The sequence below is a fragment of the Ictidomys tridecemlineatus genome (genome assembly GCF_052094955.1).
Source record: "Ictidomys tridecemlineatus isolate mIctTri1 chromosome 12 unlocalized genomic scaffold, mIctTri1.hap1 SUPER_12_unloc_3, whole genome shotgun sequence".
NCBI classification, from domain to species: domain Eukaryota; kingdom Metazoa; phylum Chordata; class Mammalia; order Rodentia; family Sciuridae; genus Ictidomys; species Ictidomys tridecemlineatus.
Window position 1 is genome coordinate 92,753 of NW_027520961.1, and position 25,027 is coordinate 117,779.

Genomic DNA, 25,027 nt, shown 5'->3' on the forward strand with positions numbered 1-25,027 from the left:
GACCCACTGCAACAGCCCCAACCTACCTACGGAGGAACTTCTAACAAAATTCCCTTAAGAGGAGAGCAGCTGAGATCTGGTAGGTTTATTGGAAGTGACAGTTTGTCCCAGAGAAGTGGATCTTGGCTGGCCACGCGGGCACAGAGGTACAGTACTGCAGCCATCAGCCGCTCCTGCAAGCGGCTCTCACAGGAAGCCTATCTCTGGCTCAGCGAGCGGCTGCCCCACCCACCTGCCTGGCTCTAGACCACACAGCCTCCACAGGCAGCTCCACGGCGGGTGCAGGTGTTTAGTCCCCAAGCCAGCACCCCCTAACGCAAGCGGCCAGCACCCGGCAGCCGGCCCGCCCCGCCGAACCGGCAGGCGCCCTTCACCATCCAGGCTCGCACCGGAGGCCCATCTCGCTCAGCGAGAGGCTGCCCCACCCACCTGCCTGGCTCTTGACCAGGCGGCCGCAGCGTCCTGGCTCCACAGGCGGCTTCACGGCGGGTGTAGGTGTTTAGACCCGCAGCCAGCACCCAGCTACTGCAAGCGGCTAGCACTCGGCGGCTGGTCGCTCTGCCCGAACCGGCAGGCTTTCTTCACCATCCGGGCTCGCAAGGGAGGCCCATCTCTCGCTCAGCGAGAGGCTGCTCCACCCACCTGCCTGGCTCTTGACCACAGGGCCGCAGCTTCCTGGCTCGCCAGGCGGCTCCACTGCGGGTGCAGGAGTTTAGTTCTGCAGCCAGCACCCGGTTCTGCAAGGGGCTGGCACCTGGAGCTGCACGGCCCAAACCGGCAGGTGCCCTTCACCATCTGGGCTATCACAGGAGGCCCATCTCTCCCTCAGCGAGCTGCTGTTCCATATGCCTGGCTCTTAACCATGCGGCCACAGTTACCCGGCTCCACAGGCGGCTCCACGGCGGGTGCAGGTGTTTAGACCCGTACCCAGCACCCGCTACAGCAAGCGGCCAGCACCCGGCGGCTGGTCGCTCTGCCCGACCCGGCAGGCATTCTTCACCATCCGGGCTCGCACCGGAGGCCCATCTCTGGCTCAGCGAGAGGCTGCCCCACTCACCTGCTTGGCTCTTGACCACGCGGCCGCAGCTTCCTGGCTCCACAGGCAGCTTCACGGCGGGTGTAGGTGTTTAGACCCGCAGCCAGCACCCAGCTACTGCAAGCGGCTAGCACTCGGCGGCTGGTCGCTCTGCCCGAACCGGCAGGCATTCTTCACCATCCGGGCTCGCACGGGGGGCCCATCTCTTGCTCAGCGAGAGGCTGCTCCACCCACCTGCCTGGCTCTTGACCACGCGGCCGCAGCTTCCTGGCTCGCCAGGCGGCTCCACTGCGGGTGCAGGAGTTTAGTTCTGCAACCAGCACCCGCTTCTGCAAGGGTCTGGCACCTGGAGCTGCACCGCCCAAACCGGCAGGTGCCCTTCACCATCTGGGCTATCACAGGAGGCCCATCTCTCCCTCAGCGAGCTGCTGTTCCATATGCCTGGCTCTTAACCACGCGGCCGCAGTTACCCGGCTCCACAGGCGGATCCACGGCGGGTGCAGGTGTTTAGACCCGTAGCCAGCACCCGCTACAGCAAGCGGCCAGCACCCGGCGACTGGTCGCTCTGCCCGACCTGGCAGGCATTCTTCACCATCCGGGCTCGCAAGGGAGGCCCATCTCTCGCTCAGCGAGAGGCTGATCCACCCACCTGCCTGGCTCTTGACCACGTGGCCGCAGCTTCCTGGCTCCTCAGGTGGCTCCACGGCGGGGGCAGGAGTTTAGTTCTGCAGCCAGCACCCGCTTCTGCAAGGGGCTGGCACCTGGAGCTGCGCGGCCCAAACCGGCAGGTGCCCTTCACCATCTGGGCTACCACAGGAGGCCCATCTCTCCCTCAGTGAGCTGCTGCTCCACACGCCTGGCTATTAACCACTCGGCCACAGTTACCCGGCTCCACAGGCGGCTCCACGGCGGGTGCAAGAGTTTAGTCCCGCAGCCAGCACCCACTTTGGCTATCGGCTGGCACCTGGAGCTGCGCGGCCCGCCCCGCCCAACGGGCAGGTGCCCTCCACCATCCGGGCTCTCACGGGAGGTCCATCTCTCGCTCTGCGAACGGCTGCCCCACCCACCCGGCTCTTAACCACGCGGCAGTATGAAAAGACAAGGAAAGAAAGGACCACAAGCAATGCAGGTCAACTCAACTTTAGAAGAGGCAATAGCTGCAACAGAGGGAATATCAGAGAAAGAGTTCAGGATATATATGCTTCAGATGATCTGGAGTCTCAAGGAAGACATGAGACAGCAAAATCAGACAATGAAAGATCACATTGACAAACAAATCCAGGAAGTAAAAGATCAATTTCACAGGGAGATAGAGGTAATAAAAAACAAACAAATTGAAATCCTAGAAATGCAGGAAGCAATAAACCAACTTAAAAACTCAATTGAGAATACTACCAGCAGAGTAGATCACTTAGAAGATAGAACATCAGACAATGAAGACAAAGTTTTTCAACTGGAAAAGAACATAGACAGCTCAGCAAGACTGCTAAGAAACCATGAGCAGAACATCCAAGAATTATGGGACAATATCAAAAGACCAAATTTAAGGGTCATTGGGATACAGGAAGGCACAGAGCTCCAAACCAAAGGAATAGATAATCTATTCAATGAAATAATACGAGAAAACTTCCCAGACTTGAGGAATGAGACAGAATCCCAAATCCTAGAAGCCTACAGGACGCCGAATGTGCAAAACCATAAGAGATCCACACCTAGACATATTATAATGAAGATGTCCAATATACAGAATAAGGAAAGAATTTTAAAAGCTACAAGAGAAAGGAAGCAGATTACATTTAGGGGTAAACCAATTAGGATAACAGCAGATCTCTCAACACAGACGCTGAAAGCTAGAAGATCCTGGAATAACATATTTCAAACACTGAAAGAAAATGGGTTCCAACCAAGAATCGTGTACCCGGCGAAATTAAGCTTCAGGATGGAAGATGAAATTAAAACCTTCCACGATAAACAAAAGTTAAAAGAATTCGCAGCTAGAAAACCTTCTCTTCAAAAAATCCTTGGCAAAACATTACAGGAAGAGGAAGTGGAAAATAATGTTGAAAACCAACATTGGGAAGTAGGACAGTAAATGGGGGAAAGTAATCAAAGAGGAAAACAAACCAGGTTTAGTATCATCAATAAACAAATATGGCTGGAAGAACAAACCATATCTCAATAATAACCCTAAATGTTAATGGCTTAAACTCACCAATTAAGAGACACAGGCTAGTTGAATGGATCACAAAACAAAACCCAACAATATGCTGCCTGCAGGAGACGCATTTGATAGGAAAAGATATACATAGACTGAAGGTGAAAGGTTGGGAAAAATCATACCACTCATATGGACTGCGGAAACAGGCAGGAGTATCCATACTCATATCTAATAAAATAGATTTCAAGCCAAAGTTAATCAAAAGGGATAAAGAGGGACACTACATACTGCTCAAGGGAACCATACACCAACAAGACATAACAATCATAAATATATATGCCCCAAATAATGGTGCAGCTATGTTCATCAAGCAAACCCTTCTCAAGTTCAAGAGTCTAATAGACCACCATACAATAATCATGGGAGACTTTAACACACCTCTCTCACCACTGGACAGATCTTCCAAACAAAAGTTAAACAAGGAAACTATAGAACTCAACAACACAATTAACAACCTAGACTTAATTGACATATATAGAATATACCATCCAACATCAAGTAGTTACACTTTTTTCTCAGCAGCACATGGATCCTTCACAAAAATAGATCATATATTATGTCACAGGGCAACTCTTAGACAATATAAAGGAGTAGAGATAATACCATGCATCTTGTCTGATCATAATGGAATGAAACTGAAAATCAATGATAAAAGAAGGAAGGAAAAATCAGGCATCACTTGGAGAATGAACAATAGGCTACTGAATGATCAATGGGTTTTAGAAGACATTAAGGAGGAAATTAAAAACTTCTTAGAGTTAAACGAAAACAAAGACACAACATATCGGAATCTATGGGACACATTGAAAGCAGTTCTAAGAGGAAAATTTATTGCTTGGAGTTCATTCCTTAAAAAAAGAAAAAACCAACAAATAAATGATCTCATACTTCATCTCAAAATCCTAGAAAAAGAAGAGCAAAACAACAGCAATAGGAGTAGAAGGCAAGAAATAATTAAAATCAGAGCTGAAATTAATGAAATCGAAACAAAAGAAACAATTGAAAAAATAGACAGAACTAAAAGTTGGTTCTTTGAAAAAATAAATAAGATCGACAGACCCTTAGCCATGCTAACGAAGAGAAGAAGAGAGAGAACCCAAATTACTAACATACGGGATGAAAAAGGCAATATCACAACAGACACTTCAGAAATACAGAAGATAATCAGAAATTATTTTGAATCCTTATACTCTAATAAAATAGAAGATAGTGAAGGTACAGATAAATTTCTTAAGTCATATCATATGCCCAGATTGAGTCAGGAGGATATAGACAACCTAAACAGACCAATAACAATAGAGGAAATAGAAGAAACCATCAAAAGACTACCAACTAAGAAAAGCCCAGGACCGGATGGGTATACAGCAGAGTTTTACAAAACCTTTAAAGAGGAACTAACACCAATACTTTTCAAGCTATTTCAGGAAATAGAAAAAGAGGGAGAACTTCCAAATACATTCTACGAGGCCAACATCACACTAATCCCTAAACCAGACAAAGACACCTCCAAGAAAGAAAACTACAGACCAATATCTCTAATGAACCTAGATGCAAAAATCCTCAATAAAATTCTGGCGAACCGGATTCAAAAACATATCAAAAAAATTATACACCATGATCAAGTAGGATTCATCCCTGGGATGCAAGGCTGGTTCAATATAAGGAAATCAATAAATGTTATTCACCACATCAATAGACTTAAAAATAAGAACCACATGATCATCTCAATAGATGCAGAAAAAGCATTCGACAAAGTACAGCATCCCTTTATGATCAAAACTCTAGAAAAATTAGGGATAACAGGATCATACCTCAACATTGTAAAAGCAATCTATGATAAGCCACAGGCCAGCATCATTCTGAATGGAGAGAAATTGAAGGCATTCCCTCTAAGATCTGGAACAAGACAGGGATGCCCTCTCTCACCACTTCTGTTCAACATAGTTCTCGAAACACTGGCCAGAGCAATTAGACAGACGAAAGAAATTAAAGGCATAAAAATAGGAAAAGAAGAACTTAAATTATCACTATTTGCTGATGACATGATTATATACCTAACAGACCCAAAAGAGTCTACAAAGAAACTATTAGAGCTAATAAATGAATTCAGCAAAGTGTCAGGGTATAAAATCAACACGCATAAATCAAACGCATTCCTGTATATCAGCGACAAATCCTCTGATACGGAAATGAGGACAACTACTCCATTCACAATATCCCCCCAAAAAATAAAATACTTGGGAATCAACCTAACAAAAGAGGTGAAAGATTTATACAATGAAAACTACAGAACCCTAAAGAAAGATATAGAAGAAGACCTTAGAAGATGGAAAAATATACCCTGTTCATGGATAGGCAGAACCAACATCATCAAAATGGCGATACTACCAAAAGTTCTCTATATGTTCAATGCAATGCCAATCAAAATCCCAACTGCATTTCTTGTAGAAATAGATAAAAGAATCATGAAATTCATATGGAATAATAAAAGACCCAGAATAGCAAAAACAATGCTAAGCAGGAAGTGTGAATCAGGTGGTATAGCGATACCAGACCTCAAATTATACTACAGAGCAATAGTAATAAAATCAGCGTGGTACTGGTACCAGAACAGACGGGTGGACCAATGGTAAAGAATTCTTTAAAAAAACAAAAATTGGTACCATCTACAAGTTTGTGACCTAAAAGTTTCTGACTACGACGGTATTACCTGGGCCATTTGTCCTGGTCAGGTTCAGATTGTGGCTTATTTTCACCAATAGGTGTTGTGCTATCAAAGGAAATTTGATTAGTTTCTGTAACTAATCCTACTGAGTACCCAATGAAGTATGCCCCCCAACCCCCAGTCTGAAAACTTTTTAAAATATTGAATTGCTTCTGACTTACTGGCACTATTAGGAACAGTAGGCATAAGTAACATACATATTTTTGTTCCTGGTGGTTATCCACACAAGTGACTCTGTCGTCTTTGCTAGGACACTGGCTACTCAACAGAAATGAAGAAGGACTCTGTAAGGAAACACCAATATCCAGATGGCGATGTCTGGAAGAAGCTCCTCGCTGCTCAAGAAAACTAAGTGTTCATTTAGCCCTAACACCGTTTTTTCTTAAGTGAAAAGACTTAAAATTTCCTGGGTAGTTTTATAAAAATAGAGAAGAAAAAAATATTATCCTACTAATCAAGACAAGTTTCACTCAAGAATTAGCCCAGTCATCATTTCAATTTGATTATTTTAACAAGCCAATATATATTCTATTTAATCCTTAAGTAGATTTAGATTTACCTAACCCAAAGCCCAGGAAGATATTCTTACCAAAATTTCCATCAAGCGCCAGTCTGCAGACATTAAATCATACTTTGAAAATAAGCAACACATTGCATAATTTGTTGGAACAATCCCTTATTTGTTCTAACACTTGTAATAAACTAGCAGAATAAAAATAGTTCTCCAGGACTCCAGGGGATCTGTTATTGCATCAAAGGAAAAACTATTAGCCCTGATGTGATCTAGCCTTTTCCTGATCAGTAAACATATTAGAGAATCCATACCACACTAACATAAATGGGGGCAAAATGGTATTTCATGAATTATTTTTGTAATACTTAAAAAAAAAAAAACCTCTGTCCTAAGTGGTGTTTATCTTTTTATTTATTTATTTTGGACAGCATGCCTTTATTTGTTATGTGATGTCAAACACTCTGCCACTGAGTTACAGCCCCAGCCCCCTAAGTGGTAATTATCTTTTAATGTAAAATGCGTCTAGGATGAGATGAATCATGAAAAAAAAGGTCAAAATATAGTTTAGTCAGAATTTCTAATATATATTCTCACCCTCTAAGCAGCATCTAAACCAGAATCCAGCACACGCTTGCTTGGCTTAGGTGCGTTTGTTTGGGTGAATCTCTTTTAGGCAGGCACTGAGCAGATAAATGACAATACAGAATGAAAAAAAAATGGACAAATGCAAACAGTTCTTTATTATAAAAACATAAAACAAATAAGCATTCATAATGCACATATATTATGATGGATAGGTTACTTCAAAATTGAAGGGAATAAATAGCTTGTACGAACAATGAAATTCACAAGTCTTAATGAAGCCAAGAGACTGAAATGCTATGTATTTTTGCTAAAAGTATATGAACTCCCACTTTCTTTGCTCAGCATTTTGTGCTCCCTCAGTCAACAAAATGTGACTGCTAAAACATTCAGCACAGTTATATCTGCCAATGGAAACATACTTGAAAGCTAATGAATAGTAACTGATTTTTTTGACCTAGTTTCTTTTTCTTTAGAAAAAAACCAATTTTCACCTGAGCATTCAGCCTACCCCTACAAGTGACAAAACCTTTCCAACTCCTTTGAAAGCACTCTAAACAGCCATTTCTATTTTAATAGTTGGATGTGGATTGTACCCCTCAATTTGAAAGTCTTCAACTTTGAAGTCATCGATTTTCTCAACCTTTCGAAGGATTTTGAGCTTTGGGAAAGGTCTTGGTTCTCGCTGAAGCTAAAAAAAAATCAGATCATTATTTTGCCATATTTGTGCAACCTGCTTTTAATTCTGCTTCCCATGGAACAAGAACACAGTATTTGGGCTGGGATTGTGGCTCAGCGGTACAGCGCTTTTCTAGCATGTGCGAGGCCCTGGGTTTGATCCTCAGCACCACATAAAATAAATAAATAAAATAAAGATATTGTGTCCAACTACAACTTAAAAAATAAATAAATACTTTAAATACTGTGTTCTTTTTTTTATCAACAAAATATTATTTTACAAGTGTCTAGTACTGTGGGTGCCCTAACCCTGGTTATACACTACTACTGCAACATGCCCAATTGTTTCTGTTGCACAGATCAAGTGTAAAGTGTATCTTGTACCAATACAAAGCACCAGGTGCCTGGTAGCCCATCAGGTGTGAGTTATGGTAATTCATGGTAATTATTAACACTATGACACAGTCTTTTATTTTACTTTTCCATCTATACCTCATAGTAACATGCAGTATAGTTTCTTGAGTTTCACTGTCCCTAACCCAAATGTCCCTGGCAGAAAGGGGAACAAAAGATGGCATCTCTTGACAAGTTACAGAAAAAGGCAAGCACAGACTCCAGTATGAGTACTTGTGGCAGTGAGGATGTGGAGGTCATGACCTTTTGTATCTGTGTCCAACACAAGTGCAGACAGCAGAGAGAAGCAGCTGAATAAACCTGTGGTCACCCTCTATTTAGGCCAAGATCCGAAAAAGCAGTAACTTACAATCTAATCTAGAATAGGATAAGAGTAAAAGTTTTGGGTTCTAAAATTATTTTTTTCTTGGGGCTCATGAAGGCACAGTCACATTTTTATTCCATTTCAAGTCATCTGTTGGTCAGTAATTGGGATTTGAACAGACTAGGCTTTTGAGAGTTCAGATCTAAGCATTATATTTAGCATAAAATAAAGAGAAAACATGCACTTCAATTCCCCTTCAAGTAAAAATGAATTGGGGAGGTTGGGATTGTGGCTCAGTGTACAACACTTGCCTAGCATGTGTGAAGCACTGGGTTCGAGTCTCAGCATTGCATATAAATAAATAAAATAAAGGTTCATCGACAACTAAAAAAATGAGTTAAGAAGGCCCCAAATTCCCTGCCAAGAGTGTGGCTCTTCCTTTCTGTTACAGGTGCTTAGTGCCTCACAGCTCCTATCAAATCAAGTATCACATCATCCCTGCCCACATAAACACTGGAGCATGTCCTCTTTACTTCAGCATGACATCACACAGAGGGCCTGTCATATAGGAATGCTCCACAAATCAACCTTTGAGTACCAAGTTTTGAAAAGTATACTAGATATAATTCTTACCTGAATTTTCAGTGGCTCAATGTGATTCAGGTAAATATGTGCATCTCCCAAAGTATGTACAAAGTCACCTGGCTAAATAAATCCCTCAGAACAATCAATGTTTTTATTTCAATTCCTTTAAACACATCACTTAAAAACACATTATAGAATATGTAGCTATCCCAAGGCTTTTGAAAAAAATAAAGAATTTAACCAGTACAGCTTTTGAGAAAAGTTAATTTAGGAAAGTTACAATATAGACAACCTGCGTGAACTTAAGTTTACATAGACAACAAAGGCAGGAAAGCCCGATGAAGGCTCACGAGGCAAGCCAGTTTATATCTGTCTTACGTATATCAGATTTTAATACTAATCAGAGACTGAATTCTCCTGCTAGTTTTTCCAAATTAAAGAATCAAAGAGCTCAGTGCAATAGGCTGGCTATAAGAGCGCTTTCCTAGGGCAGCTCACCTGCAGGCCCGTGATGTGTGCAATCATGTAGGTAAGCAGGGAATAGCTGGCGATGTAGAAGGGCATGCCCAGGCCCATGTCACCTGATCTCTGGTACAGCTGGCAGGACAGCTCCCCATTCAGCACGTAGAACTGGCAGAGGGCATGGCATGGAGGCAGTGCATCAGAGGAAGATCTGAGGAACCAGCGCAGAGGAGAACAAGGAGGGGTATATGGTTTTAAAGAGCACAGCTAAAAGCATGGTAAACCATTGGAGATCATGAAAAAAGCCATCAGTCCCCAGGGAAGTCTGCAACCCAGACCTTTTCATCATACAAAAATCAGACCATTGTCCTACCCCTTGCAGCAGTGGCCTGAAGCTGAAGATTTGTGCAGATTTATCTATGCTGAAGCAATGTTCTCCTATTCAAGCTGAAATTAAGGATCTATGCTATTTTTATGGCACCAGACTGCAAATACAGGAGGAATGAATTACTTCATTTGCAGGGACCACAGGATATTGGTGCCTTCAGCAGACCCTACTGTCTTCATTATAGATCCAAAATCCCATTCTGGGTAGACTTTATTTTTAACAATTGTGTTGTAAAATTATTAGTGAGAGTGGAGTAGTGGTGACTGGAAATGTCATCTGCTCCAAATAAAACGTTAAGATTTTATGTGTATTTTCATAGGCAATTTAAAACTCTTTTTTTGAAAAAAGTACAAGTATAAATGCACAAATTAAGATGCTCTGCTTTCAATCTGATGATCCGAGAATGAAAATGAATTGTGATTTGCTGAGGTTAACAACAAACCCCATGGTTGGGACGAGCTCCCAGGGTCCCACCTCTCCGGGTCCCACCTCCCCGTGGTGCCTCAGCAGTGTCACATGTCTTTGTTTTGTGCTGACCATACACTTAACAGAAAAGAGGATGACCAGGATGGTTTCACCTTTTGGGTTCCAGGCACACATGATGATCCTTCTGTCATCAGGGTTGGTTTTGATGGTGTCAAGCACTTTTTGCAGTTGGTCTACTCCTTGACCAGAATAATCTTTAGAATTGTTAAAGACACATACACAAATTAGTCAGAGCCTCTCATGGGATGGCCCTGCCATCATCTATTACACCCTTCACTCAATGTCCCTTCTTGACCCATGGTCACAGAACTCTGTGCAAATTTCTCATCTCTCTCTGGGTTGAGTTTGAGGTCTTAAGCTTCTAGTCCTCTGGAGTCATAGTAAAGTCTGTTTTCTATACATGAATTCCTTAAATATTTGTCCTATCACAGTGTCACCTCCTCCTCCTCCTCCCTTCCTCCACTGCTAAGTGCTATGGTTTAAACATGGTTTGAGTGTGTCACTCAAAGGTTCATGTGTTGGGCTGGGGATGTGGCTCAAGCAGTGGCGAGCTTGCTGGGCATTCACGGAGCGCTGGGTTTGATCCTCAGTACCACATAAAAAATGAAGATGTGTCCACCGAAAACTAAAATGTCACAGGGCACAGTCCCCACGATTAAATCTTGGTGGCTTATTTTATAATAGGGAGAGAAACCAAAAGGGACACGTATGTGCTCTTCTCATCTCTTGCCATGCAATTCCCAGCTACCTCAGAACTCAGACTGTATGAAGGCCATCACCAGATGTGGGTCCTTGAGCCTCCAGGACCAGGAGCTAAATAAACCTTTATAATATTATCCATTTTCGGGTGTGTTGTTCATAGTTAAAACAAAAACAAACAAACAAAACCCTCACAGACATATACACTTATCTCAGTAATCTTAGATTTTTCCAATGTTTCCCATGGACTCAGCTTCTAACCCACCAACCCTTCTTGTCACACTTTAACTGACACAACCTGGTTTATCCTTGTCCCACAGAACATATTGAGTCTGAAGTAGAATATAGCATTGCATACACATTCCAACTAAAAAGGGACTATGGATTCCTTTCCACTACCTTGACACTAACTTAGCCACATTTCTACCCCAAACTATACTCGAGACTGAGCAGCTAAACAGGTATTTCCTATAAATATAGGAAAACTCTATAATGATTACATCATCTTTCTTTTCTCTCAATCCTGTTTTCTGGAGTTTGATTCCCTGCTTTCTTTCTGAGATGGAACTGGAAGCTGAGAAGTGATTTGTTAATGGAGACAGAGAGCTTCGGACTGTCCTCTAGTTAAAATTCCAACAGATGAGAAATGTTCCAGACCAACAGTTCTGACATCTTGTGGGATAAAGGCCTCTAACTGATCAACTCTGGATTGTACTAATGTTAATTTAAGTAAGAGTATTAACAGCAGCTATCACTATGGGCGGGGACAGGGTGAAGGGTAGAGAGGAATTCTCTCTACCTTTTTTTTCCCCAATTTTCTGTGAATCTAATTATTTCAAAATGAAAACTCAGAATCAAAGATGACAAACTCCTCTGCTGACATCTAGCAGCCTGTACTCATCCAACTAAGTCAATACTTTTATTATTTGGCCCCTTAAGCAACAAGAAACACCAGGCAGGATGTAAAACCCCTAGCCAGGGGAGAAGCCTGACATCTTCAGGAAGGAGCCCTAGGTCAGCAATCACATACCAAGAAGCCACTGATCATTCACCTGCAGAAAGTCTGGCCTTGCGCATGCTAGACAAGCCCTTGTTGTAACCATTTTTAAGTATGCAATTCATCAGCATTAAGTAATTCCTATTGTTGTACAACCACACAGTATCCACTTCTAGAACATTTTCATCTTTCCAAACTAAAATTGCGTACCCAAACACTAACTTCCCATTTTCCCCACAACCCAAGCCACCATTCTACCTTCTCCCTCTTCAAATTCACCCATTCCTAGTCCTCCAGCATTTTTTTTTAATTCTTGAAACTGCCAACATCAAAAAAGGCCTTATGACTGCACATAAATGCAGACTTAGTCTTTCACTGAGGAATTAACACCAGGCCCAAATCCTTCCAGCCAGGAAATTGTTACTCCTGCATGTGTGCACACACACACACAAATACACCCTCAGGTGGTGTTTGCTTTGGCCACCCCTATCCTAAGAACAGGTGAGCTAGAAAGAAAGAGCCAAAGGCAGGAGTAGGAGGGGGGTTGGGCTCTGTGACTCAAGCAAATGGTGCCACTAACAGGACAGGAAATCCTGGAGTGAAATGTTTCATCCTTCCTCTATTCCAGCAGAGTGTGGGGGAGGGGGACCCCAATGCTATGCTGGATCACACCAACACCACCTACTGCACGCTAGAGGTTTAGTCTCTAGCTGAAGAAATAAGCTCCCACAGATGAACTTTCTTCCTACCCTATTCCCCAACATGGACAACAATCCTGCAGCTATCTGCCAACAAACGACACAGGATGGCACAGATAAGGAAAATTCCAAGAATTCATAAGAACCCCATAAATGCAAATCACCAAGAGTGTGATCTGACCTTCATGGGGCACTGTCTCTCAAAATGTCAAAGTTCTATATCAGCTCCTGGGACAGAACCCAGGACCTCACACATGCTAAGCAAGCACTCTACCACAGAGCTACACCCCGGCCCTGATGCTGACGCTGATTCATTATGCCCTAGACTTTATCCAAAACAATGGAGCAAACTCACGCTAGGAAGAACATTTGAGAAATCTGAGGAATTGCTCTGTCTCCTCACCTGAATCCATATCTTTGTATTCTGCCCCAAAATGTCTCCACTGGAAGCCATAGACTGGGCCCAGGTCCCCTTCTTGTCTGGTGGATAATCCCAGGCCATCCAAAAAGCCTCGAGATCCATTGGCATCCCAGATTTTCACTCCCTTGGAAGATAGTTCTTTCGCATTTGTGGATCCCTAAAGAGATGAGAGTATAACAGGCACACAAGTGAATTCTGAGCCATCTGGGTTAAGGCCCCCAAAGTCACCCACTGCTCAGCCTCTAGCCCATGCTGACACGCTGGAGGGCGGGCACTTGATCCTGTCCATGTGAAGCCTGAACTATCTGTAAGCAGACTGGACCCAGTCCTAACTTTTGGAGGGTGGTGATAGGGTGGTCTGACCCCTTCTTTGGATCCATCTCTCCAATCTTTTCCTATAGGGCTGGGGGTGTTGTTCAGTAGTAGACTGCCCCTGAGTTCAATTCTCGGTACTGTTTAAAAAAAAAAAAAAAGACCTGAGATTTCTGAAGATGCATTTTAGAAGTTCACTGACATTTAAAAACCAACACAGAACCCACCCCAAGAACACAGAACTGAGAAAGACTGAACTGAAGCCAAATGTCAACCCTTTCTAGGTCTGCCTGGATGGCCCAAGATCATATAAGCCACATCAAGAGCTTTATAGATGGGATCCAAATGTCTAGCTTGTCCTAGAACCAAGCCCATCTCTTCAGAGGGTTCTGGTCAGTACTAGACAGAATATCACTGGTTCTGGACCAGGACACTATACAAGGAGGAGCCTGGTGTCACTGCCACCCATCTCATGGCTCTCGAGCTCTTTTCCAAACTACCTACTACCTTTTGCTCTCTTCAGCATTCAAAACATGTTGAGTGACTAGCACATGGCAGTCTATGCTCCAGGTCCTGGGGGAACAACAGCAAAAAAGTGACTAATTCTTTGCTCTTGTGGAGCTTATTTATTTGTCTGTTATCCCCCTACCCACAATGGGGGCAGGGTGGAGAGGAAAGACTGTGGCATTACACATCAGATGTTCCCTCTCGAGAAAAATACAGGAGTCAGGGGAGAATTATAGTCTTTGACTGGGAGGCTGAGACTCACTGAGCAAAGACTTAAGGAGGTGAAGGAGTCACACTCCACGGGGGTGGAGGAGAAGGTTGTAGAGAGTGGGAAGCAAGTCCCAGAGGCCTCTGTGGGAATTTCCTAGTGTGCTCAAAGATAAGCAAGAGGGTTAGGATGGATGGTACAGAGATGCAGATTTCCCAGAGCTGGAAGGCGCTCTGATAAGGACTCTGCTTTTTACTGAGTAAAATGAGAACTACTAGGGATAATGTCTAAGGGCTGTGGGCCGAAGAGTTACATGATCGGACTCTTAAAAACCCTCTCTATGTTGAAAACAGACCGTCAACTTTCAACAGAAGCAGCTTCTTTACCTTGATAAACCACGGCAACTCCTCCAAAACACCCTTCCAGAACACACGTTTGGTTGTCAGCAGAGGAAATTCATCTGAAAAACAGTTGGCCGTACAGTTTGAACATGGGAACAGAGAACACATCTTCCAACCTTTCCTGTGGAGGAAAACTGTCCTGGGACGTAAATTCCTAGAGTGACCTTAGGAACATCCAGAAAACTGCAACTCCTGGGATCAGGGAGGAGCTCCAGGCTGCAAGGCAAGTCAGTGACACAAGTCACACAGGCACAGCCCCTCCTGAGCCCTGGCGACTACCCGACACAGCAGTTCCACACAAAGACATGGAGGATGCCCCTGTAGAAAAGGGAAAGAGCTATCACCCACTACCCAGTCCTTGTGAATCCTGTCACACAGGTGTGAAGGCAACACTCAAAATGTTTCCCAGGAAACAAGCAATTCCACCACTGTCAAGAATAAACTTAACTCAGTGCAGGGGAACAGATGTCACACGGGTGAAAACTTCAGAATAGTTTTTCAATATTTGTAAAGCAAATAAACATCAATTATTTTAGTGTACCAAAGCCAGCAACTGTTCTCAGAATGGGTGTCATGAGCAGCTTCCCGCAGCAATAATAACCTAGAACTCCAGTGAGACTCAGGTGGACGAGGAATAGAGAGATGCTTGGCCTCATCTGCTTTTCTCCACCAAAGTTGACCCCATTTAAAGCTGTCCTGGAGGAGCAGGCCAGTCCTGGACAGAGGTGGCTGCCAGGCATCCCCAGAAGGCCAGCTGCCCTAAATCAAAAAGTGAGGCTAGGCCAGGTGTGCTGGTGCAGGCCTGGAATCCCAGCTACTCAGGAGGCTGAGGCAGGAGGATCACAAGTTTGAGGCCAGCCTGGGCAATTTAGAAAGCCCCTTACTGAAATGTTATTAAAAATCGCATTTTAGGGCTGTGGTTGGGGCTCAGTGGTAGACTGCTTGCTTAGCACACATGAGGCACTGGGTTCATTCCCAGAACCTGATAAAAAATACTAAATACTAAATATTGTCCTTCTACAACTAAGAAAAAGTTTTTAAAAATAGCATTTTTAAAAAGGGGGTGTGGATGTAACTTAGTGTAACATGTGTAGGGCTCTGGGTTCCACCCCCAGTATAAAAAATAATAATAATAACTGAGGTTGGGGTTTATCTAGGGCTTTGGGGTCCAACTCCTGGGTATGCACCTTGGTTGTGCATCACTGGAAGAGTGACTTAACTTCTCTATGCTTCAACTCACCACCTATAAATTAGGGATAGAGAAAGTTCCTACATCAAGGATTGTGGGTGGGATTTAATAAGGAATGGTTAACACACTTGGGTTAGCATTAGCCACCAGCAGGACGACTCTCACGCTGTCACATGCAGGGCTAGGCTCAGGGATGAGAGTGGCTCATGAGTCCCCAGGGAGCTGACAGCCGAGTGCTCTTAACCCAGCCTCTGGCTCCTCTCTGCTTCCCTCCTCCTCAGTTCCCAGAGAAACCCACACCCTTCACATGAGTTATATCCCTGGTTCCAGGTTGGGAGTGTTTGAAGCTCCCATGTAAGACGGCTTTCCATCGGCTTGACCTGGGGAACCACCCAAGTGCCGCCACCTCATGCCACGGCCCCCTTACCTCTGAATGCTGATGATGACCCTTAGGAGCCAGAGGATGCTCGGTATCAAGACAATATCCAGGATCTGCTGACTGTTGTATTTTCTTGCTGGTAAGAGACACAACCCTTTAATAATGCACTTCCTCAGTCTCTGCCCTGGGGGGACTGGGACTGTGGGTCCCTGGGCAGTGATGCAAATTCCTGTCAAGATGGGAAAGGGGGCTGGGAGTGGGGCTTAGTGGTGAGCGCTTGCCTAGCATGTGGGTGGCCCTGGGTTCTAGGCCCAGCACTGAAAAGAGAAGAGAGCAATGGTCTGAGCACCAACGAAGAAGTGCTGCCTTGAATCCAGAACCATCCCTACAAGTCAGAGCCAAGGTGAGTGTGGAGGCCAGGCTTCCCTGTCCCCATCCCCCAGCCCCCAGCCCCAGAGCTGTGTGAGCAAATATGGACTGTCCTCAGGAAGTGGCTCCAATTCTACAGAGCACATTGTAAGCGAGCCTTCCTCCCCCAGAATTCTTTTCATCAAGTTCCCTTAAGAAGTCTTAAATAATCCCATGCAGGGTGGAGGTAGGTGTGGTAGGAAGAGGCAGGGGCAGGGTGGGTGCAGGCTCCTGCTGTGGGGAGGACTTGGGTGGGAGGCCAAGGCAGGCAGGAGATGGAAGGGTAGAGGGCAGCCCCGAGACACGGCCCAGTGTTGGAGAGATGACCAGGTAAGAATCTGGTGTGATGGACTTCTACAAGCGAAATCCCTAAAATACTGCATGGCTAGACACACACAAAGGCACCATCCCTCTCAAGAGCATTGGATATAAGTGTGTGTGTGTATGTGTGTGTGTGTGTGTGTGTGTGTGTGTGTGTGTGTGTGTACACATAGAGGCATATATTTCCTCCCAGTGTTGGGGATTGAACCCAGGGCTCCACACACCGGATTAGTGCTCTATCACTGAACCACACCTCCAACCTGAATACGGAACACTTTTAATAATTTTCTGGTGTCCCCCTTTCTGGCCCCCAAATCTCCACAGTGCAGGGTGGATTTTCAACAGAGAACTGAGTAAGCACCTGGTCTTCTGTGAAGCCTAAAGCTGGAGGCACTGACCTGACTGAATGGTGGCATCAGCCACCGTGGCCATCAGGCTGTGATGATGATCAGCGTGTCAAACATAATGGCAAAAGCAAAGTCCATTAAGAATCAAGTGAGAGGCATGTCAATCTCAGGCTCTGATGGGTCCCCAGAAAACTGAACCAACAGCTTATGTGAGATAACTAGCCAGTGCTGAAATTCATTTCAGGAACTTTTAGGTCACTGCATGGGAAGCAAGAAACACTAGGCTTGAACCATCCCATGATCATCCATTGGCTGCTCTGAGTCACCTGCAGAGATGCAGGAATCACTAACCCATATTACTTTGCCTTCCACAAAAGTCTATACTGGTGAAGAACATTTTTATTTTTCTATTTTTTGGGCACCAGAAATTGAACCAGGGGGTGCTTTACCACTGAGCCACATCCTCAGCCTTTTTTTTTCCTCCATATTTTATTTAGAGACAGGGTCTTGCTGAGTTTCTCAGGGCCTTGCTAAGTTGCTGAAGTTGGCTTTGAACTCACCATCCTCCTGCCTCGGCTTCCCAAGACACTGGGAACACAGGCGTGCACCACTGTGCCCATCCGGTGAAGAATACTTGCAGAATGCACAGTAGGTCTTTCCTGGTATTAATTTTACTATGTGCATTACGCTTAATGGAAGTAGAATTCATCGTGCCATGACTTTCCTGACAGTGGTGCTAAAGAAGAAGAAAACACCGATCAGGTCCCCCCAGCCACGTGCACTTCGGGAGAAGTTTCCTGGCACTAAGAGCAGTGGTCACAGGGGTCAGACCCCGCCTAGCTGTGCACCACCAAAGTCAGTCTGCGGCTTGCATCTCTGTGCCCTGCAGAGCTCGACACACAGCAGCTCAAGACGCACCAGCTGGTGCACAGCACCAGGGCCGAGGGTGGAGACCAGCGGCCTGGAGAAGGGAAGGCTCGTGGGAGACATGTCCACCGCCCAGGGGAGGGCTGGCCAACAGCCCGTTGGCCAGCCACACAGGCTGAGTTTCTGACAGTGAGGTTAGGGAACGGGCCAAAGAAGCTGCCAAAGGAATTGCCTCCTTGGCCATGATGTTCTAGGATGCCTGGCCTTCATCCCTAGTCTCATGACCTGAACGCCTAAGAGCCCTGTCCCTCCAGTGATAAGTGACAGAGGTGGAAGGAGCATCCTTCGCTATTCATCACAAGCCCTTTTTCAACCCCACCTGAGCTTAATGAGGTCGCCCTGGGAAAGCCACTCAGGATGGGGATGTGAATCGACAGGGGAACCTACCAAGGGATCAGAGAGCTAGAACTTCCAGCCCCACCCCCATTCGTGCCCCCTACCTCTGGGGAGGGCAGAGGGGCTGAAGATTGGGTTGATGACCAATGGCCAATGTGTAATCCGTCATGCACACATAACGAAGCCTCCACAAAAAAAACAATAGTGTTGAGGGAGCTTCTGGGTTACTGAGGGGCAGGGAAGGGCGCACCTGGAGAGGATATGGGAGCTGTGCACCCCATTTCCTGCACCCTGCACCTCTCAGTCTGGCTGACCTGAGCTGTACCCTTGTACAAAAACCAGAAATCTAGTAACCGAAGTGTTTTTCTGGTCACCTCTGATTTATAGGCGATCAGTCAGCAGCACAGGTGTTAATCTGGACATTCAGTTGGTGTCTGAAGAGAGGACAGTCTTGGGGACTGTCCTCAGTCTTGGCTCAGCCCTCAACCTGTGGTATTTGATGCTAACTGTGAACAAATTGTGTCCAAATTTAATTGAATTGCAGGACACAAAATTGACGACCATAGAGTTGGACAGTTGGTAGGTGTGAGAAAAAATAACCCACACTTGGTGTCAGAAGTATTGTGAGTGACCATAGGTAGGATAGGGGTAGATCACCAGGTTGGACAGCACAGAGTGGGGGGAAGGGAGGGGCTGGGAATGGTAAAGGTAGTAGAAGGAATCGGACGTAACTTTCCTAAGTTCATATATGAATACACGACCAGTGAAACTCCATACCACCAAGTTCAACCACAAGAATGGGCGATTATGCTCCATGTATGTATAGGTCCAAATACACTGTACTGTCATTTATAACTAAAAAGAACAAAAATATTTTTTTAAAAAAGAAGTATTGTGAGAAATTAGAGAAAAACATTGGGCTTCCTTCTTTTAAAGATCTTTCCCAACTCCAGGATGTCAAGGTCTGTGGTTCTTATTTTAATTAGACAGTTCAAACTGACTTTGGGAAATTCGGCCTTTACCCACACAGAGGGTTCCCCTCCAAGAGCTCATTATAAGATGCCTCTACACAGGTGGAGCTTGGAGACCGGCATCCATGTCTCTGAACTGTGACAGGAAGTCCCCTGTCCCCTCCCTAGGTCACACACTCACCAGTTCCAGAACTGCTTTCTTTCAAAATAAAATCTGGGCTCATGCGTGTAGAACTTCAGGAGGATCTCAAGAACTACAGAGAAAGGGAAAGCCACTCGGCTAGGAGATGAAGGGGTTCTTCTCATCCAGGGCAATTAACATGGCGTTGATTAGAATGACGACATCATAAACCCAGACAAAGATCATGCCTTGGGGGGAGAGAGAGACCCTGTCACCCCGCATTTCAGCGAAACTAGTGCGATCCTCTTTAGGGCCCTACCTGTGAGACTTTATTTCTCAGCATCCCCAACACACACCACTCCTCACCCAGGAAGGTTCTAGCAGAGCTGGAATTCATCTGCCTCTGCTACCCTGGTGCAGCCTTCCTTTCCCAAGAGGAACCAAGGAGGGAGAGAGGTGCAGCTTCCCCAGGCTCCCCTAGGGGGCAGCACCTGGGTCAGATGAAAGCTGAGGCAGAATCAGGGGGCAGGAAGGTGGTTAGGGTTCGGTCCAGGATGTCCCCAGGAAAAATCGCAGCCTTAAATAAGAGAGCTTCAGAAAACCTACTCCCCATGCACACCTTCCAGGTCTAGCTTCCTAAGTTTGGAGACAAAGTGGGTGAACAAGCCAGCCTGCCAGCCCCGCTTCAGCTCCCCCTCCCAGCTCCTGCACAGCTGCCCCAGGTGTTCAGGTGCCCCAGGGAGCCTGCCATACGCACAGGTAGGGGACAGCATGGAGAGGCCACCCTAGTGTCCTCCCCTGTGAGGAGCACTTCTGTGATTCAAGATTGGAATTGACAGAAAAGAGTCTCCGTGTAAAGATCTTTGATAAATTCCAAATGCAGGCAGCTAACAGGGACATTCACCTGTCTCAAGGGCTTTGGAGCCATTTGCTTTTATGAAACATTAAATGTAAAGAAAACAAGAGGCCACTATGGCTGAGAATAGGCCGCACACGTTAAAAGGAAGGCCTTAAACCAGGATAAATGGCTCTTTCCAGAGGCCATCGGCTAGAAAATTAAGGGATACACAGTCCTCCTTTAGCAGTTATCCCAACAAAGCTGACTCATCAGTCCTGACCATAATTCACAGAATCAAAGTGCCAGGTTTGTGTCAACTTCGTGTTTATGCTGGTGGGGCCAGGACCTCCTGAATTCAGAGAGGGGTCAGCTTCCCTGGCTCAGGGGAAGGTTGTGGTTGCATGTTGCCTAATGCAAGTTATTGAGTTGAAGTTGCATTTGTTAATTCTAAAATATGGAAGGAAGTATGGTGTTTGGTCCACTTGAGGATTCACTCAATAGAGTATCAGACTTTGTTTCTTTTTTGTGGCACTGTGGAAATGTGAATGAGAACAAGTTGGTGACATCTTTCAGGTGGAAGCATTGTCCGAGGACGCACTCATCTAGTTGGCCAAGAAGCCATTTTGTGAAGCCCCTGTTGTCTCAAGGCTTTTGACGATGAATTCATGTGTGGAGACGGTAATTCTTCATGGACCTTTGCATTTGGTGAGTCACGGAACGTATCTGAGTAGATCATCATTTACCAACATGTCCACAATAATCTCACATATTATGCATAACAGGTCATGGCTGGGTAAATATTACCATTTCCTTATTTGCTTTTAAGAAAAGTAATAATGACATTATATTTTCTCCTTTTTTTGCCTTGAAGTATGTCAGTGTCTTAACCAAGCATGATTGTTGGTAGGTAGGCTAGCAAGAACTTGAACTCAGGGATTTTACTGTCATGTAAATCTATTGTTTTTCATTGATTTCTATTAATATATCCAGGTTGGCATCCATTACCTTTTAAGCATTTCACTTTCCCAATTGTGGGCACCCTGACAGCCCTCAACCTTCTGTAAGCACAGACAACTCTATAAGGAACCTGAGGATAAATTTCCCTGTGCATGTCCCCTTGTGAAACTGCTTAAGCACCACCTGGTTTACACACAGGTGGCATTTCTAGATCAAAGTGTGCATGTTTACTTCTTTGACTAAGCACTGCCAGGTGGCTCTTCTGAATAGCTCTACCTGTGGCCAGGATTGTATTATCTAGCTTTCTAACTTTTGCATGTGGAGTAGATACATAGTGGGAGCACACTATTTTTGTTGGTATTTTTCTTGGTATCTATTCTGATGCTTTTCACTGGGGGATTTTCTCCTGTGAAAATGGGCTTCCTCTGGATGCCTCTGCCTGTTCCTCTACTTGACCTTATTTTCTTCTTCTTTTTAAAAATTTTTCAATGTGACTTTTTAATTTTAGTTTTATTAAAGACATTGTCCTTTGCTTGCATAGTCTATACCTAAACACTAATCCTTGCTCCAAGGCCCAGCTTGCTCTCAGCTGCCCCGGGAGGGGAACGGTCTTTGGTGATAGCCAAGAGACACCCCTGTAGGGGGCACAAGTGCTCTGGCCCTCTGGTGTCTTGTCAGCAGTGCTTCCCATGCTCACAGAGGGTTTCAGACATTATAAAATTGAATGAGTTCATTCAGAAATTAGAAGTTCTATTGAAAGATATTTGCATGAGCCAAATAAAACCTATTTCTAGGCATCCTGATGAAGACAAGGTTTTATCTTTATGTCTATGTTTTTTTCTATGTTTTGTTGTTGTTGTTAGAATGAAATTCATATGTTGCCAGACCATTCTAGCAGATGTGTAACTAGATGCCATTTAAATTACCCACTTTTAAATGGTAGACATTTTTTTAATGAACACTGCCCGTCTGCACCTTTTTTAAAAACAGGACTGGGCTGAGAAGCCCAAATACCAATGGTTAGCTGGAACATATTTTTCATTTGGCCTGTCAGTATTCCCTGAGGTCATCTGTGCAATCAGCTTCGTTACTCCTGCTCCCTCACTGGATTTCATAGAAACCATATGCTATGTATGAATCAGAGACACCAATCCCTGATTAGATGCTACCCTACTTTCTAGAAAAGACTGGGCACACCATGAGTTGCACAATGATGGGACCAGGGTCCAAAGGCTGCTGAGAGGGAAGGACTGGTTGTGAATGCATTTTTGAAGGCTCCAAGCTGGAACTCTAGAGGCACCAAGCAGGGCAGATGCTGGTGGGGGTATTTGGGTACTTGTTGGTGAACACATGCACACCTGAGATGGGTAGGCATGGAGGAGAAATCAGCAGCCCATAGGGCTTTTGAAAGTGATCTTATGTGAAAAGAGGCTCAGGTATGGGCACAGGAAATGACATCATTGCCTTGACAATGGATCAAACAGAACATGGAACCCTGGTATCCAGGCACCCACTTAACTGACCGAGCTCATTTGGTTGGAGAAACTGGAGTGAGAAGGATGTTCCCCTGTCCTTGCAAACAATGCCGAGCCTCAGGCTCCCAGGAATCTCAGGGGGGCCAACTAGCCCTTTTGTGGATGCACTGGATGAGGCTTCAACTTAGACGCCAGATCCTCTGGCAATTGTCGCAGAGGAGCTCAAGAGTAATAGTGAGTAGCACAGGGCAGGTGAGCCCAGCAGGCCCTCTAGTCTGATCCCTGATGAATGGCCCAGGACTCCTATTCTGACTGTGTGTGTGTGTGTGTGTGTGTGTGTGTGTGTGGTGTGTGTGTGTGTTTGTACTGATGGGAACTGTCCCATTGTGCTTTGACTCTAGTGTATTGGCACAAGTCATTTTTCTGTTTGTCACCATTTCCATTTTGAACCCACCATTCTTGGTCCCAACCCAGGGTGAAAATGATGAGAACACGGAGGAGCCCTTCAGGGTACAGAGCCTTGAACCTTACAGGCAGGACCAGCTTAGGAATGAGCTCCTGCCTGTCATTTGTGGGAGGAACCTACATTTCAGCAGCAACATGGGGTTAATCTCCTGGGATTCCATCCCCACCCAGCAGGTGCTGGATCTCTTGTTCCCAAGGTAAGCACCAGACCACCAAGCCCAAGTGTGTAGCCCCCTCATGCCTGGGTCTTGGGGCTGCCATGTACCTCTCAGGGACCCAAAGTTTTGTGATACCTAATGAGATAGAGGACCACACTCATAGTGGAATTTCAGCCCCGAATGTGACGAGTCCTGGAGGTGCCTGCCACAGCCTTGCAAGGGGAGTGAACTTTCCCTCTTAGGCAGAGAAACCATCCTGACTCCAGCTGATCCACAGAGGTCTGTGGAGCAGTCCCCACACACCTGGCACCACAGCTCAATGGTGTGCACTGAGCTCATTCCCAGGTGGACTCAGCGAGGCCAGGTGGTCTTTCTGGTGTGATATTGGCTTCTTGAAGAACGTAGATCTGTGCCAGAAGCGTCTCAAAACTCGGGCCTTGGGAAAAGCACTTTTGGGTTAATAAAGACATGTTAGTATACATAGTGGGACAGAGCGTTCTAGCTGGGACATAGCTGGACAGGGGCTTTGGACATGGCAGCTCCCATACCCAGAGAGATGTGGGAATCAGCAGTTTGGGCTCATTCACTGATGAACATGGAGAAAGCACCCACTGTGTGAAAACACGTTTCCAGTCACATTTCATAATTCAGTGAAAAATGGAGTGCAAATGACCGCCATTGTGTCCCTTTTCATGGGGGTCAGCCTAAAACCGCAGGTGCCATGAGTACATATCCTACATGTGACTGCATCCCTGACTCCATGAGGCATAACTGCACGTTGTCCTCTTCAGTGACTATGGTGGACCCCTGGACCAACTTCAACATAGAATGGGCTTGGGGTCAAGAGGGTGGGCTCCTGTTTCCAGAATAGGGACCTGCAAGGTGATTTGACTTGGGAAGGCTGAGGAAAGACTGCTCTCCCCAATTCTGTGTTCTGCCTGCAGTGTAAGGTGTGGGGCTTCAACAGTAGGAGGGGTAAGGCGGGGAGTTGTAGGTAGTCATGGTCCACTGGGGAAGCCCCTGGGACAATGGATCCCCCCACACCACACCTCCCTGTTCTCCCCCAGGGCCACAGAGATGTGGTCTGCACTCATGGGAAAAGAGAGGTCCACCGCTACTCAGGGGGACTCAGTGAGAGCTCACAGAGAATGAGGTAGCATTGCAGCCCACGCCAGGGGAGGAGGTGTCTCTTGAGCCCTGAGAAGAGTGGGCAGGAGGACAGACACTCCTGGAAGGTGCATTCCAGGTTGGAGAGCACGTAGCCAAGAGGAAGAAGAGTGTCAGGCCTGCCCAGAGGAGGGGAGAGCTGGTCATATCATGGATCTAACGCTCCTTCGTTGAAGGTTCTTTGCCTGTGGCAACCTGTCCTGTCCCTGCCTGTACAGCCACTGTGTCTGGTCTGAGGTGGACTGGTGTGTTCAGAACCAGGGACAGTTCAGAAGTGTAGGGTCAGAGGTTTTCTCTGGAGGCCATGGCGAAGGCAAGGCCAGGGTTTTGCTG

General features: G+C 45.6%; 2 protein-coding genes and 1 long non-coding RNA gene across 3 annotated transcripts in view; 2 read left to right on the forward strand and 1 right to left on the reverse strand.

Moving 5' to 3' along the window:
• The window catches only part of LOC144372307 (mitochondrial enolase superfamily member 1-like), a 44,784-nt gene extending 36,789 nt beyond the window's left edge, over positions 1-7,995 (forward strand). Inside the window, 1 exon segment of the mRNA XM_078035690.1 lies at positions 6,230-7,995. Within this exon segment, the coding sequence (XP_077891816.1) occupies positions 6,230-6,331 (102 nt within the window). The 3' untranslated portion in view covers positions 6,332-7,995.
• LOC144372309 (thymidylate synthase-like) lies at positions 6,892-14,786 on the reverse strand. The gene is made up of 7 exons (XM_078035691.1): positions 14,621-14,786; positions 13,190-13,364; positions 10,485-10,586; positions 10,423-10,426; positions 9,555-9,729; positions 9,105-9,176; positions 6,892-7,766 (listed from the first exon to the last, which is right to left on the reverse strand). The coding sequence occupies exons 1-7, from the start codon at positions 14,741-14,743 to the stop codon at positions 7,629-7,631; spliced, it is 789 nt and encodes a 262-aa protein (XP_077891817.1). The 5' UTR covers positions 14,744-14,786; the 3' UTR covers positions 6,892-7,628.
• Positions 14,787-16,158: 1,372 nt separating this feature from the next.
• LOC144372303 (uncharacterized) lies at positions 16,159-23,689 on the forward strand. The gene is made up of 4 exons (XR_013432325.1): positions 16,159-16,342; positions 16,513-16,606; positions 21,046-21,177; positions 23,379-23,689. It is a non-coding gene; the product is annotated as an uncharacterized LOC144372303 (long non-coding RNA).
• The last annotated feature ends 1,338 nt before the right edge of the window (positions 23,690-25,027 follow it).